We start from the raw sequence: 16,038 nt of genomic DNA, 5'->3' as shown, positions 1-16,038 counted from the left end.
TCTCTTATGTGACCTCTGACAGTAGTTAGCAATGTTAAGCTAACACTACCTGTTGATATCCTCTAACCGGAGCGTTATACATTTGCTTATAATCTACCTCATATTCTCAATTTGTATATATAATATAAAACACAGATATGCAGGATATGAACTTCACGTCATTTTGTCATTTTGCCTGTGAAAACATATTTCAGACTAAAAAAAACACAGGTTTTGAAAGTGAAAGTTGAGACTTTCTGGAAAGTTTTTTATTTCTCTTTTATTGATCAGGTGTTTTCTCCCTGGTTATTATTAAGTACCTAATGCACCCTGCAGAAAAACAAGGGACATCGTGGTGATACTCAATCATATCTCAGGAAGTAATAATAATACAGTAATACACAGTGAATGTATTTACATGTAACATGCAGAGAATAGGTAGGTGGGAATGAAGGAGACGTTTAATAAAACAAATGAATCACTTCCTCCTCTAGAACAGTGGATTTAGAATAAAGTATTTGTTATCAGGAGTTGGAGGGAAACTGGAAATTTGATGGTTTTTCCCCCAGAAACCAAGACTCTCACATCGGTTTTGTGATGTGAATAAAAGTTCATTTTTGTGGTGGGTGTTAGAAGAGAGTATTCTGTGTGAAGGCTAAAGAGAATTGTGGCATAAAAGAATATTATTATTATTGATATTGTTTTGAATCTGGCAAGGAGGCACCAGAGTTTGATTCTTCTGTACTTGCTGAAGAGCCAATTGGGCCTTGAAACATATTGCTTTTTAAACACAGTGCCATACAAAATGTCAAAGTGAGTCTTTGCAAGGCAGAAATCACAATTACAGGCAGTGATTTACTGATCCCTATAACAGCTCCAACATAGAAATAAAAGACGATATGTGAATATTGTTATCACAGCATTAATGTGCAGATAATCAGGACACTGTTGTCTTCCACTCGAAACTTCACAATATACTGCATATACTGTTGAAGCCAAGTGGAAAGACTTTATCACATGACTCATACATTACATCATGGTACAAATGATTCACTGAACAAAAACAGACAATTTTCCAGTTGTTTTTGACAAAAAAATAGGGTTTGATGGTGTCCTTACTGGTGACAGAGGGAACCGCTACCACTCTATCTAATGGCCCCTGATCTCTGACCATGAGCCTGTTCCACAGCAGTGTTAAGTAAGTTATTTTTGTTGTTGACTGTTTTAAATCAAAAGTCAAACTGATGATTGACACAGTGACTCAGAATCATCTGGTACATCTGGTACATCTGGTTTGCTCTCCAGAGGCACTGAGATATAAATATACACACAAATAAAATAATAATAATAATAGATTTAGGGATTTTTCTTCTTAACATATGGTTACTATATTTCACCATACTGATGAAACTGTCTTTCACGTGAAGAAGAGACTAGTTAAATATATTATTTCATTTTTGTTTGTTTTTATGGCTTTTTTCCACGCTCTCTCATCTCTTGGCTCACGTCGGAAAACGTTCGGCTATCTTCGTTTCGTCACGTGATTTCCGAGGGCAAAAACAAAACACACAGGCTAGCGATTTGAGCCGTAATGACACTGAACGTAAAAGCTCAACTACCACCGAAATTACAATGTGTAGCATACCGATTAGGCGGTGAATTAGCTAACGACACGGAAAACTAATGTTGGCTAGCCAACCAGCCTTTTTTACGACATGAATTTAAGAGGACTTTTTCAGGACTTCAATCCAAGGTAACGTTAGCTACGACCTAGCACTTTAGCTAACTGTGTAGCTAGTTAGTTAACGCTGCTTGACTGGGCAGCGTACCTCGCGCTGCCGTACGAAACCGTGCAGAAAGTGTGTGTTTTGTACTTGTGACTATTGTACACACCTAGTAGTTGAACTGATAGTGTAAATCATGTGGTTACTGGGAGTATAGTACTTAAAGCGGAAAGAAGATATCAGCTACAAGGCCTGGCTAGCATGCTAGCTAAAACAACGTTTGTGATTTGCTAGTAAAAGCTAACAGTTAGCTAATGTCTGTTGTCTTAACTGTAACATACGTTAACTGCAGCTATTTAGCCAATCTCTCACGTGTGGTTTTAGTTAAAATAGTTAGCCTAATACCTTAGGCTTCATACTTTAGGTAGCACATAACGTTATAGTTATAGACACCTCAATGAGCTTCCCAGGGCCTCAACGGCTCCAGACTCAAGAGATAAACAAGTCAGGGCAATACCTCCCAAAAAAATAAAGTTAGATTAAAAAAAAGACATTTCAATGGGAGCCGAAATGGCGACTAGAGAATTAGTCAAAAGTTGTAACAACAACAAGACAAAATACACGAATTATGGCTTTTAACAATAATGGACTAAGTGTCCAGTGCTAATGCTGTAGATCCGAGGGGTCAGCCCGGTTCTTCACATCATTAGGGGGCAGGTCGGGGTTAGAAGGGTTCAGTGGGCTGGGTAGCTTAATGGGTGTGTGGTGTGTAACACAGGTGAGTGTAAAGCTAATGACAGCCATGGGTTGGGAATATCAGCTGTTCTGACACTCACATTATACTGTCTCCATCCTACTAAGATCAGTTTTCCCAACCTCCTTTTCATCCGTTGATGCTCACGTCCGTTCATTTTATTTGTACCAACGATTATTCCACAGTCTTCTGTCTCCATCACCGCAACTTTCTAGTTCCTCTTTTTTATGTTATCCTACTTTTTCCTATAATGTGGACACTGATTACAGCTAGTTTATCCACATACTCTGTCACTCATTCTTGTTTTTATGCTTCTTTATCTGCAAGAAATGACATTTCACTTCCACACACTCTCCACGCACCACATCTTCTTTGCATTGTTTTTGTAACTGCCAAACCTCAAAATAGTAAGGCATTCACAAGGCTGCATGTAGGCATCCTTTACATTGGCGTCAACTGTCAAACATGTCTCTCTCTGTCCCCTGGTGCAGTAAGTTCCTGATCTACTCCTGTCTGCTGCTATTCTCCGTGTTGCTGTCCTTGAGGCTGGATGGAGTCATCCAGTGGAGCTACTGGGCTGTGTTCACCCCAATATGGCTGTGGAAGCTGTTGGTCATCATTGGGGCCTCTGTGGGCACTGGAGTCTGGGCGCACAACCCCCAGTACAGGTAGACTTTCTCACACGTGGACATTTGTGGGCTAGTGGCCACCAGTCAGGTATTAATGGGGCAACTGGGGTTCACTCATGTTAAAGGGCTGCAAAAAAATGCAAGACTGCGAGGAGTCCAGCACATGAAATTGTTTACTTTTTTACCCACATGCTAACGAGACTATTGATCCCATTCATAGCTGTAGATGATTAGATTCTGTACAAATTTCATGATTTATGTTTGATTTTGGTGACAATGACAAGATCAGATATCACAATCATTTTGAGAAAAACATCAATATTCATATGCGATAATTATGTGTTTCCTGTTCCTGCTGTATTACTGCAATTTTACTAAATTCCCACATGTTAGGTGTCATATCACGATATTGAATATATGTTTATAACAGCTCCTCTGCTTTATGTCTTTGTGTGATTGTGTCAGTGTGGAGGAACTTTCTGATGTTCTGATTTTCGTGTGTCCTCTGTTAGGGCTGAAGGGGAGACATGTGTGGAGTTCAAAGCCATGCTGATCGCTGTGGGGCTCCACGTCCTGCTGCTGATGTTCGAGGTGTTGGTGTGCGACCGCGTGGCGAGAGGAAACTACTTCTGGCTTCTGGTCTTCATGCCTCTCTTCTTCGTGTCGCCGGTCTCTGTAGCAGCTTGCGTCTGGGGGTTTAGACACGACCGCTCCCTCGAGGTAAAGGGTCTGATATGTGTGATGATACCCTGACACCAGAGTGGGAAACCAAAACAAACCCACAGCCAAACACTCGTAACTGTGGCCAGATAGTTTGAGTTCAGAAATGTGCATTCTGCAGTAGAGTTTCTGTGTGTGTTGCTGAACATTATGTGAGAAAATATCAAAGGAAGATACTTTAGTTTTTAATAGAGAGACATTTATTGTGTTGAAAATGAGTACAGTGCTGGACTCACGTCTTCCCTCTTCCTCTCCTCAGCTGGAGGTGTTGTGCTCAGTAAATATTCTCCAGTTCATCTTCATCGCTCTGAGGCTGGACAGGATCATCAACTGGCCTTGGCTGGTGAGATACACAGAGTAGATCTGGAATTAACTTGCTTTTCACGTGTTCTACATGTTCGTTATGCTTCCACAGTGTGTGAATAATCTGTATTATGGTGATAATATTGTTCATACCTTCATCTTCATTAATGATACCTGTGTGTGTGTGTGTGTGTGTGTGTGTGTGTGTGCTGCAGGTGGTGTGTGTCCCGCTGTGGATCCTGATGTCCTTCCTGTGCCTTGTTGTCCTCTACTACATCATCTGGTCCGTCCTCTTCCTCCGCTCCATTGACATCATCGCCGAGCAACGGCGAACTCACATCACCATGGCAATCAGCTGGATGACCATTGTCGTGCCGCTTCTCACCTTTGAGGTGAGTTCAACTACTAAGGTTTTGTTATTGTTCTGTATTATTATTATTATTATTATTAATAATAATAATAATAATAATAATAATAAATGTGATTATATGTCTGCAAGACAGTTAATTATTTTATAAAATAGGCTAGTTAATGTATTTACAATTTCACATATTTTCTCAAACCTAAATGACATCTTTTAAATGTCATTCTTTAAATTAAATACACACACCAATTAAATCTCCTTTGTAGTGCCTGTGTTCCTGAAGGAGAGTTGGATCTAAAGCAAGTTGCTGTAATAATAAAATTAGTTTTGTAGAAACGTTTTATCACTTTTTGTAATGATAAAAGGTTTCATCCTAAACCTATTTATGTTTGTTGTTATTTTAAAATGTCAAGCAGCGTTAACTAACTAGCTACACAGTTAGCTAAAGTGCTAGGTCGTAGCTAACGTTACCTTGGATTTAAGTCCTGAAAAAGTCCTCTTAAATTCATGTCGTAAAAATGCCACCGTCTAAACACTCCATTCAACACACGTGATTCGTGCACTTTTGCCTCCCATCGACAGCCTTTGACTCATAACATCCACTTGTCTCTTCAGATCCTTCTGGTGCACAAGCTGGACGGCCACAACAGTCTGAGCTACGTGTGTGTGTTCGTCCCACTCTGGCTCTCCCTGCTCACACTCATGGCCACCACGTTTGGACAGAAGGGAGGGAACCACTGTGAGTATTTAAAGCCAGTAAAGTGCTGTGGGCTGCCGAATACCTCCACTGGGAGTTTACTGCTATTCTTCTTGTATAACTTTGCCATAATGTAGCTTTTTGTTAAATACGTTTAGTCATTTATACATTTTCTTCTATCACGCAGGAAGCTTTGTTTGTCAATTCTTGGGCAGCAACTAACTATTGTTTTCATGATCAATAAATCGGCCTATAAAAGAGTGAAAAATGTCCATTACAATTTGCATTAGTGCGAACTGACATCTTCTGACCAACAGTCTAAAACCCACAGATATTCAGTTGACTGTTTGACTAAGAAAAGCAGTAAATTCTCACATTTGAGAGGCTGAAAATAGCAAGTTGTGGCATTTTTGCTGCTTAAGAATGACTAAAACAATTCTGAATAGCTGGCGATTCATTTTTTGTCGATCAACTAATCTTTGCAGCTCTAAGCTGTAATCTTGGTACCAAATAACCAGGTCATTCTTTGTGCGCCTGTCACAGTTGTTATTGTTGCTGCACTGTTGAGCGCCGCTCTGTGCTCATCTTCCTATAGGGTGGTTTGGCATCCGTAAGGACTTCTGTCACTTCCTGTTGGAGCTCCTCCCCTTCCTGCGAGAGTACGGTAACGTGTCCTATGACCTCCAACGCAGCGAGGACCCCGAGGCGGCTGAGGATTTGCCCGTCCCCGAGCCGCCACCAAAGATCGCCCCCATGTTCCACAAGAAGACCGGCGTGGTGATCACACAGAGCCCTGGGAAATACTTCGTCCCGCCGCCTAAACTCTGCATCGACATGCCGGACTAAGAGTAGCTCAGAGCTGAAGTAGGGGCTGCTGTACTGAAGTCAAAAAGCCAAAACAGCAGAGGACACTGTGTTTGGTTTTTATCTGCTGTCCTGAAGGATTTGGTCCCCTCACCTAAACTCTGCATGGTGATGGGTAAGTAATGGATCCAGAATCCTCACGCTGGTTTCACTGGCTGTCAAAGTAAAGACCCCCCCCGCCGCCTGCCTGACTCTGTCGAGGACTGAATCATGGAACCAAAATAGCAGACTGCCTTCTTTTTCACGGAACGGAAGTTTCACTGTGTTGCTTACCAGTTTTATCCATTCTGAAGATGGACATTTTGGGGGAAACTGACCACAGAAGCGTCTCAGATGGGACGAAACAGAAGAGCTGGATCTGTGTGGATTAAATATTTGACGCTGTAACAGCAGTAGATGTTTGCTTTAGGTTCAAAGAGTGTCTGAATCAAACATGACGCTTGCCTTGCTTTGTGATGGGGACCATTGGAGAGACTCTTGAATTTGGGATCAGTGAACCCTTAACGGCTCCTGTTGTCACTTCTGACCATACAGCTGGAGAAAATGAGAGGACTGGGGTTAAAGGAAAGGTTCAGATTTGTTCAGGTCTGTCTTAGTACAGTACTCACATGCCCATACGGACATTGAAAGAGTTATTGGCAGTTGTGATCATTCCTCAGCGGCTGTGACGTGATACCTTTTTAAGAGATGCTTTCAAAAGAGCAGCCAAATAACATGAAGCTTCAGCAGTGGGTATCTTCCAAAGTTACAGTCCTTTTACTTTGAAATTCCCTCTTCGTGTTTCATTGGACATTTGCACGGAGAGATAGTGAGACAAAGAGGCCGTTTGGTACTAAGAAGATTGTAACTTCTGAAAATACCAACTTGACTTTGGATTACTGAAGTCAGGATGCGTTTTTACACAGAATAAGGACGCTGGGTTTTGTCCCCCATGTTGTACGTTAGAGTTCAGCTAGGGAGGGATCACTACACGTCAGGAAGAACAATTAAAGCAATCAATAACTCTTAATGTAAAGTACATGTGTGCTTTTTAAAGGCAGATCTGAACAATGGAAATGGCACTTTGTTAATCTGTTCCAAGAGGTCAGTTTTCTTTTGTATTCCTGTTTTTTTGTTGTTGTTGTTGTAAATAACAGAAGTTAGGGACCAGAGTGGAGATGGCAGGAGTGAAGGTTTGAGGCCGACTTGGAAAACACACAAAAAAAAAAAAGTGTATTCGCAAACAATCATCCAAAACTTTCTGCCATTCATAATCTTACGGTATGTGGAAATACTACATCTCCCATATGAGACTCAAAGCACCTAAATCCAATAAAAGACACTACCGGCTTTAACTAGTTGGAACAATGAAACATTTCAGACTTGTTTTTTATTTTTAATCCACATCGGATTGAGTAGAGAGTATAACTCCTGAGAGCCCCTGTTTGTGTGTGTGCACGTTGCCAGAAAAGCAAAAAAGAATCATCCCATCTCTTGTTTTGTTGGACGGCCTGATTGCTGGAGTGTCCAGCATTGCTGAGTGTACATCTTTTTCTACATGTTGTCCCCCCCCCCAATAAATTGGTCTGATTTGCTCATTACTCTTTCTTCATGCTGCAAGTGGAGAAACCTGAATTTGTTCTGCTGATAGCCGGTGGATTCCCAGTAACGTCACTCTTTATTTTAGAATTAAACTAAGAAAAATATCCACCTTTTAAACTGCATGACGTCATTATGTTACATCGGTTAAACCGTTTTTAGCTTGACTCATTTGCACCAAATAATGTGGTTTACTTCATTTACACAAGTGCAATAGCAATTGTAATGCACGAGTTCCTTCCCTGCATGGTGGTCTATTGATACATCACCACCTCTGCCTCTTCTATAATTCATTAATTTCTCCCTGTGTGATAAAATAGGTAGTGATACTCAGTGATCGGTGGCTGCTGTGAACTTCTTCTATTATAAACCTCATTCCAGCGTCTGCAAAGTGAGTACAGGTGAAGAAATGTCTCTCAATGATTTACAGCTATTTACTGAAAACAGCTGGGTCGGGTCAAATGTTAGCTGCAGCAATTAAAGAGGAGCATACCAGTGTGTTTGCAGGTGTTGGCTCTTTAATTACAAATCATTTTGGCCATATTGTGTATTTGTTCTTACTGTAGGAAGTCTTGAAACTTGCTTCAGTCGAGTTAATCCAGGACAACAAACAAAGACAAAAAAACGTAGCAGTTTCTGTAAAATGGTTAGCTTACCATGTAAATGATTTTTAGAATGTGAGCTAAAACATGCAAAACCGCAGTACGCTCCTTTGGAGCTTTTTATTAATTAACAGTAAGATATAAGCATCAGCTGGGATAAAGCTTTGACTTCACTCATTTCTCTTGTCACTTTTTTTACGAGTTTCATTTCATTTATGCAACTTTAAAGTTCCTGTATCTGTGACTGTACACAAAAAGAGAACGGTGCACTTTTATTCATGTCAGAGAGGAAGTTGATTATGTCGCTAGCGACATCTAGTGGCAGCTGTCGGGAACTGCAACATCTCGACATGTATGTACTACGATTAATCTTTAGTCCATGCGATATAATACCTTAGCATTTGCATTAAAACAACAGAATACTATTGAAAATAATAAACTTTATTGAGGATACATTTATGAGATCCTTCATACAAGCAACAATATTACACAGTAATCAAAATATAGCAGCATCTTTCTGTTTTACACAAACATGTAAATGACCATCCTCAAATGAATTCAAGTAAAGTAGGAGGTGAAAATGAAGTGAGTGAGCTTGAGTTTGCATCCGTCCATGAGACAGAAACTATATCTACGACAGAGCTCCTTGAGCACAGTACAGCTGGTAAACTGTTCTGCTCAGAGCCGGACCCAGGTTTCTGAAAAACAGGGACGGAAAATAAAGTTACTCATCAGATTTAGCATGTTTTGTTTTTATCCCACTGGTGTGGACGCGTCTTTGGCATCACGATGTTCTGCCTAACCCTAACCATAACTCACTTAACTTAAACAGATTAATTTAAGAATTGGAAATTATTTTTTCACTTCACTTCACTTTTTTTTTTCCTCCAATAACTTTATTGATAGAATCATACAAGTATAAACACCTTGTGTACACGGCTTCAGTCTGCGATCACAAACATGCCAGGGGAACAAAAACGTGTAATAATAAAAGTTAAACAAATGTTTATATGGAAGAAATGTACTTCCTACAGCTCACAGAGAGGCTTTGTTTAGTTTGTTATTAAACGGCAGTTCATGTGTATCTCTCGACAGTAACTTAACTTCTTGTTCAGTATATTTTCAGTGAAGTCGCAGTACTTCTACTACTCAGGTATGATATTTTGTCTTTGTTTCCATCTGTTAACAACAAATGCGACATGAATCATTGGAATTACTACACTCTACAAACCTTTTGAGCTTCCCGTATCGGATGGAGGAGAGGAGTTTCTCTTTCTCTGCTTCGCTTGCACACCGTTCATAGGCTGTCAGGAGACTGAGGGTGCGAGAGAAGAGAGGTTTTAAAGATATAATTCTCTATCTCTTACAGTAGTACACCTTAATATTATTCTTTTGTTCCATTTTCAGCCTTTCAACTATGAGCGTTTCTTTTCAAACAATTTGACCAAAACGAAACCTAAGCTAATTAGACCTTTGTTGCTGCTGTACATCACTTCCTGTTGCATCAGAGCAAAGACCTGCAAAAACATCTATCAGGCAAAGAAAAGGAGATAACAGGTAAGAGTACTCGGTGAGTGCAGAGTCACCTGTGCGGAGTGCTGTAGTGCTCCAGTATAGCAGCTGCCTTGTCTCCAGACAAACCGCTAATCTGCATCAACTGTCTGGCGAAGACTTCTCTCACTGTCTGACACTGGGGGGGGGGGGGACAGGAATTACATATATTCACAAAAATACCTGTAACATTCACAGAAAATAATTATGGTCAATAGAAATGTACTTGGTGAGGGCTTGTAAACACACACACACACACACACACACACACACACACACACACACACACACACACACACACACACACACACACACACACACACACACACACACACACACACACACACACACCTTGTTTTTGACTGCACCGTGGTTGAACTCTGCAAAAGAAATGAGGGAGCAGGAGGGGGTCCCTCTTTCCTCCTCGTCACCTCCCCCGTCACCCTCCAGCTCTCTGGAGCGACAGATCAGCGTACAGTTCTGAAACAAAAACTAACTGTAATGCACACGTCACACAATAGAAAAAGTGTGTGTGTGTGTGTGTGTGTGTGTGTGTGTGTGTGTGTGTTTCACCTGGTACAGTTTACTCAGGTATCGCGTCATGACGGTGAGGTAGGCCGCCGACTCCCTCACGTCCTGGACTCTCTTCACAAAAAAGCCATCCACGACCTAACACACACACACACACACACAATAATTGCAATATAACAAATAATAATATAAATAAAAACAACAAAACGACCTAAGAAAAATGAGGATGAAAGATACATAAAAATACTACAAATTATTGTAATATTTTGCACATTTACCAACATACAGTATACTGTACCATATATTGGTTTGGATCTAGTGTCTGTAAGTGTAAGAGTGTGTGAACTTGCACCTGTGTGTTGACGATGGCCTGCTGCAGTGTAGTTTCAGGTAAACTCAGGTGGGAGGCGGCCGCCCCACACTCCTCTACCAGATAGACGGGCCTACGAAGGCCACACCGCTTCAGTCGAAACTGGGAAGGGACGAAAGGGAGGAAAAGTTAAGTTCCGGCCACTGGGATGTGTCACCGTTTTACAGATTAACTGATTTATAGTTTTATGGATTAAGATCATGCACCGCCGACCTTCTGCTCCCTGAAGCGCCCATCGATGATGCTGCCACACAGGTCGTCCATCCTCTTCCTCTCGATGATGTAATCAAGGACCAGCTCCCTGCCTGCAGGGGCACGCAACTGACCTGAGAGAGAAATGAGACCACAATGCATCGTCATCGTACGTACACAGCTGAGCAACATGCAGATAACATTATATATCCAAGCTGTTATTTTCCCCTAGTTTGTGTTACCTGGAACAGGTGCGACCTTCTCTCGTGCAACCCACAGGAAGTCTCCGACGTTCAGCTTCCGAACGTCGAAGGTCACTCCGTTTCTCTGAAGCTCTTTGACCAGCTCCTGCTTGCGGTGGTTGCTGCCGCTGCACAAACGAACCAACGAGTCGTGGAATTTACAAGCGGACGGACGAATCCTCTCAGGACGAGGAGACAGATTTATTAACTATTAAAACATTCAACATAAATAAAACAGACAGCTCTCTCACCCAGTCGTCTCAATAAAGTCAACGCAGAGTATAATTTCGTAGGTTCCGGGTAGAAGACATCCTCCATTCGGCTTTCTGCTCGTTGCCTGTAGATTCTGGGGTTTTTCTGAAAGACCCGACCCCTCACCCTCACCCCTTGGCTGGGCGGCACAGGTCGGCCTCTCCGCAGGGCTGTGAAGGGAACATGAGTCCTTTTGTTCCAGCAGGAAAGACAGCAGAGGACGAAGACTTCACTTATTTAATGTACACTCACTGTATTCTGTCTTCCTCCTTCTCTTCTTCGTCATCATCACTACCAGTAAGATCCACGACCCCAGGACCACGTTCCTCTTCCTCCTCCTCCTCCTCTCCTTCACTTCTAAGCTCCTCTCTGTCCCCCTCTGGGCCGTCTTTAGTCCCTTGTTCTACTGACTCCAGTCGCTCTGCCAAAGCCAGACCCTCTTCCGTCAGAGAATACCTGAGCGAGGAAGAGGAGAGTGATCAGGACCTTCAGTGTTGAAGATCTGACCCAGGTACATCTCTGGGGCAAAAACGACCTGGAAAAACATCTTCATCAGAGAGAGTTGAACTTTGATCTTTAACATTATCGCCATCTTAGTTTAGCGTGTTAGCATGCTAACATTTGTTAATTAGCACTAAACACAAAGTACAGCTGAGGCTGATGGGAACGTCATCAGGTATTTTGCAGGTATTTGGTCATAAACTTAATTATTGGACGGACTGAAATTTGACCTGATGATGGAACATTAATTTGACAGACAGACAGACAGACAGACAGACAGACAGGCAGGCAGGCAGACAGACAGACAGACAGACAGACAGACAGTGTAATCTCTTGAGAAAATAAATCAAAAACTCAACAAGAAAAATGAACAAAAACGAATGCTTGCTCGTGTGTGTGTGCTTCCTGTGTACCTTGCAGGGTTGTGGGTCTTGATCACCAGGTTCTTCTGAATCAGAGTGCTCACTGAAGACCAGGCAGTGTACTTACTGCCTAGATCTGGCTACACACAGACAGACAAGACAAAATGAAGAAGTGAAACTATGTAAAAGAAGACATACAGAGAACAGGATTAATACCTGGGATTGACGTGAGCACGGTGTTGTTGTGTTATAGAAGATGTTTGACTTACGGCAGTGAAAGACTTGTCACAGAGATGCTGAGCTTCTGCTTGCAGCTCCATCTTAAACATGTAACCTTTACCACCTGGGATCTAGAGAGAGAGGTGATGACACATTGTGATTACTGAGGCCAGTCTGCAATACTTCAACTACGTGTGACGGAGAAAGGTGTACCTGCGACTCTCTGTAAAGGGTGAGCAGCACAGCATAACCCCCAGACCTCTTCTGGGGCACGTACTCCCTCTTCTTCTTCCTCCCTCCTCCTCCTCCTCTGTCTTTCCCTTGATCCCCGGCTGCATTCTTCTACGAGGACAGATAACACAAGAGGTCACTGAAGTAATTAACACACATCCTCTCATATATTGTTGTTTGGGATTCTTACTACAGGATGTTGTATGATAAAGTTTAAAATGAGTGTTTTCTTAAAGGTTGTATAACACCTAAGAGACACGATGTCCTGGCTGTTATTAGACTGTGTTAGCTGAATACAATAAACAGTAAATGTCTGCCTGCTTGGTCCTCATATCATTTTTTATGTGTATGCATCCGCCATATGTACAAGCCATGTACACTGAAGGCTTTTTATCAGTACTCCTGCTCCTCTATGCCTGAGAACCTGAAGTTTGCTCTTCTGCACTTGTTTGACTAATACTCAGGTATTTGGTCAAAAAATATATTGTTTGGTTTGACTCTGTCAATATTGCCCAGCAGCATGCAGTTTTCATAAGATATTCACTCTGTTTGGAAATGTTATGATTGGTTATAACTTGTGTGTTCACACAGTGAGACAAACTCGCACACTACACTCTATTTACCTTTCTGGAGGGAGCCAGGCTGTTGTTGTCCTGTCTGCCAGGAGGGGGCGCTCCTTCAGGGAGAGCGTGAATAGGAGCGTCTGGACCTAAAGAGAAGAAGTGAAGACAGAGGAGAAACATAAACTGATAACTTCAACATACTTTAATGCCTTGTTTTAAAAATCTAAAGACAAATCTCAGACTGTCACATGACAACAGACAAATTAGATGTGTTAAAGTCAAAGTCAGTTCTGCTGCTGTAGTGAAACTCTCAGACATTTTAAAATCTATACATCTATTCTCTTCCAGCTTACTTTCATGTTTTATGTTCTGTTTTTTCTGTTCCTCTTTCTTAAACGCTCATGGTGTCATTTTTGTAGTTTATATGTGGTATGTGTAGGTCTACTGACTCCTTCAATTCAATATTTAAACTAGTTTCCCATCTTTTATTTTACATCCCTCTCAATGCAGTCATCAATCCATTTCTTAAATTCTCTCTATGACATCAGTACTTTATGTAGTGTTTTACAGAATCCTTTACAGTACCACTTAATCCACCGGCTGATCTGTATTCCTCTTCAGGCTCTCTGTGAGGTCTATTTAGTTTTCTGTCTAGTGTTTTGCAGCTTTGGCTCCTGGACAACAGGAAGAAACAGCTCAGTCAATGAATGCATCAATGCTTCCATCTGTCTTACCGTTCTCTCTGTAGTATCGTTGCAGTTTTTCGTCCAGTATTTTACAGATGCCGTCCCCAAAGTTCTGGAGGATCTTTGCCTCTTTTGCGCTTTGAAGCGGTAACGGATACTTATTCAAAGAGCTGATGGCCTGAAAAAGACACATGCACAAAGATCTGTTTCTGCTTTCCTCTACATCTTTCACAACCACAGTGTCATATTTAAACCTTCAGTTTCTTGGCTGCACTTTTGTCTTGCGCTCGGTGTAAAATATGCTGGCGAACAGAGTGTTAACTGGACATACTGGTGAAGACTGATGACAAAATGTAAAATTACAGTGTGCACACAACATAAAATGTGTCATATGTTGTGTCACACCTGAACAAATGCTTTATAAACAAGTCATTTTTGTATATTTCTTGACTTTGTAAATATATCTATAACTTTGTCTGCTTCTTAATTTCATTTCGCAACGTATCCAGTGTCTTCAAATGTAATTTGTATTGTTGTGAGAAAAAAAGAGGGTATTGTCTACTTTGTTTAAGTAAATTAAACTAGATGATCAAAAGTATGAGGACACCTGAACGTTACACCCGTTACACGCACAAAAAACAGAAATGGAAACTAAAGTCTGATCAGTAGACCTGAACCGACCAGATGGCCCTCTTTACCTTCTGGTAGGTGTGCTGGATCTTCAGTCCCTTCTCTTTTGCCTGGTCCCGGAGCTCGGTGAGCCACTTGAGGAACAGCGGGTTCGGGCAGGAGGGCAGGGCGCGTTTCCGACCCAAAGGGACCGGCTCTGAAGATGGCATCCCTTTGGATCCGACAGGAGACAAATGACACGGTAGACTGTTAGGATAACACGAGGCTGCTTCCACCTAACACACCATGACATGTTTAAACAACTACAAAGTGAACCTGGTGCTAATAACAGCCGCGTTCTGCAACTTTAGCTAACAAAAGCTAACGTTAGCAGACACCTAATTAGCTATTTGAAAGTTTTCGACAACAAGCCACCTAATTCAAAAGTAGCAAGCAGCATGTGTGGAGAGATTTAGCACAGAAACGGAAAGGTAAGTCGTGCCTGTGCCTGAAAATGCTGCTCACCTTTGGATTTGCAGCACTTGCTACCGCCTTGTATTCAAATACACAGCGCACTTCCTTGTTGACAGCAGTCACATGACCGGAAGAAGAAGGCGGGGCAAGGGGCAACGTCACGAACAGTGACATCTAGCGGCGAAATTATGAATGAAAAGACAAACATGAACAAACGAGTGAAGGAATAAATAAATCGATGATACAATTAGAAAACAGACAAATAAACAAATTGCTTTGTATCATAAATAATTATTTCATAATAAAGTATTAATGATTGATTGAAATAACAAATTAATCAATTAATAGATACTGTACTGGTATTTCAAATTTCAATTCATTTAATTTCTTCACTTATACAGAGAAAGCACAATAAAGTGTAGTTTATCTTAAAATAATACTCACATGTCCATATGTATGCTGAAAAAGGTATTTGCCAAACTTTCATTTTTAAATGTTCTATTAAGCTTATTGACTTGCAGTACTTCCATTTTATCTCTTTTTTCTCTTACTATGTTTATTGTTATGCACCAAAACACCAAGGCCAAATTCCTGGAAATAAACCTGGTCCAAAATAGAAGTAAAGTAATGGGGGACAAAATCCACAGACCTCGTTTTGTGCAAAAGGTTTAACCGAAGCCAATATGAGGCACAGTCTGCTCTGCTGCAGCTCAGCAAGGAAACACACGGTGGTTTCCAAAAGACACATAACAATAGTTAGTTATTTAGGATTTATTTGCACAAGTAAAACAACAAAACACATATCACATGAATGGATAAAACATCCATGTGGTTCATCCTATAGTCGTCAAGGCATTTCACTCAAAACCACAAATGTCAACCACTAAGAGCAAGGATTGTGCTAGTGAACCCAAAAAACCCAAATGGCCTTAAAGACAAAAAAAAGTATGGATAAATAAATGACAACTAAAAATCTATTAACAAACGGTAAAACTTCAGTAATGTACATGTGTAAATACATTCTTCAAGTGTTGAAATATA

At 41.2% G+C, this 16,038-nt stretch overlaps 2 protein-coding genes across 3 annotated transcripts; one reads left to right on the top strand and one right to left on the bottom strand.

The window, feature by feature from the left end:
- The first annotated feature begins 1,694 nt into the window (after positions 1 to 1,694).
- Positions 1,695 to 7,611, top strand: tmem185 (transmembrane protein 185). Of its 2 annotated transcripts, XM_070929811.1 has the most exons (7): positions 1,695 to 1,732; positions 2,949 to 3,125; positions 3,599 to 3,806; positions 4,066 to 4,149; positions 4,325 to 4,501; positions 5,089 to 5,212; positions 5,766 to 7,611. In XM_070929811.1, the coding sequence occupies exons 1-7, from the start codon at positions 1,695 to 1,697 to the stop codon at positions 6,014 to 6,016; spliced, it is 1,059 nt and encodes a 352-aa protein (XP_070785912.1). In that variant the 3' UTR covers positions 6,017 to 7,611. The 2 variants fall into 2 exon arrangements, with proteins under 2 accessions (XP_070785912.1, XP_070785913.1); XM_070929812.1 differs by lacking the exon at positions 2,949 to 3,125.
- A 1,075-nt stretch (positions 7,612 to 8,686) lies between these two features.
- On the bottom strand, positions 8,687 to 14,753 carry mus81 (MUS81 structure-specific endonuclease subunit). Its single transcript, XM_070929986.1, has 16 exons — positions 14,613 to 14,753; positions 13,963 to 14,092; positions 13,289 to 13,374; positions 12,648 to 12,776; positions 12,485 to 12,565; positions 12,267 to 12,355; positions 11,605 to 11,808; positions 11,352 to 11,522; positions 11,101 to 11,228; positions 10,880 to 10,992; positions 10,649 to 10,768; positions 10,339 to 10,434; positions 10,117 to 10,245; positions 9,801 to 9,904; positions 9,446 to 9,529; positions 8,687 to 8,912 (listed from the first exon to the last, which is right to left on the bottom strand). The coding sequence occupies exons 1-16, from the start codon at positions 14,751 to 14,753 to the stop codon at positions 8,846 to 8,848; spliced, it is 1,872 nt and encodes a 623-aa protein (XP_070786087.1). The 3' UTR covers positions 8,687 to 8,845.
- Between the last annotated feature and the right edge of the window lie 1,285 nt (positions 14,754 to 16,038).

The sequence above is a fragment of the Enoplosus armatus genome, chromosome 23 (assembly GCF_043641665.1).
Source record: "Enoplosus armatus isolate fEnoArm2 chromosome 23, fEnoArm2.hap1, whole genome shotgun sequence".
Taxonomy (NCBI): Eukaryota; Metazoa; Chordata; class Actinopteri; order Centrarchiformes; family Enoplosidae; genus Enoplosus; species Enoplosus armatus.
Note: the sequence above shows the minus strand (reverse complement) of the source record. Positions and strands in the feature narration are given on the sequence as shown.

What these genes read in the sequence shown, in the direction of transcription:
- tmem185 (XM_070929811.1), top strand. Translation starts at nt 1,695, where the DNA reads ATGAATTTAAGAGGACTTTTTCAGGACTTCAATCCAAG. An exon ending in TTTCAGGACTTCAATCCAAG is followed by an intron (nt 1,733 to 2,948) that starts GTAACGTTAGCT and finishes CCCCTGGTGCAG; the next exon opens with TAAGTTCCTGATCTACTCCT. An exon ending in GCGCACAACCCCCAGTACAG is followed by an intron (nt 3,126 to 3,598) that starts GTAGACTTTCTC and finishes GTCCTCTGTTAG; the next exon opens with GGCTGAAGGGGAGACATGTG.
- mus81 (XM_070929986.1), bottom strand. Translation starts at nt 14,753, where the DNA reads ATGCCATCTTCAGAGCCGGTCCCTTTGGGTCGGAAACGCGCCCTGCCC. An exon ending in AAGACCCACAACCCTGCAAG is followed by an intron (nt 11,809 to 12,266) that starts GTACACAGGAAG and finishes TTCCTCGCTCAG; the next exon opens with GTATTCTCTGACGGAAGAGG. An exon ending in GAAGGTCGCACCTGTTCCAG is followed by an intron (nt 10,993 to 11,100) that starts GTAACACAAACT and finishes TTTCTCTCTCAG; the next exon opens with GTCAGTTGCGTGCCCCTGCA.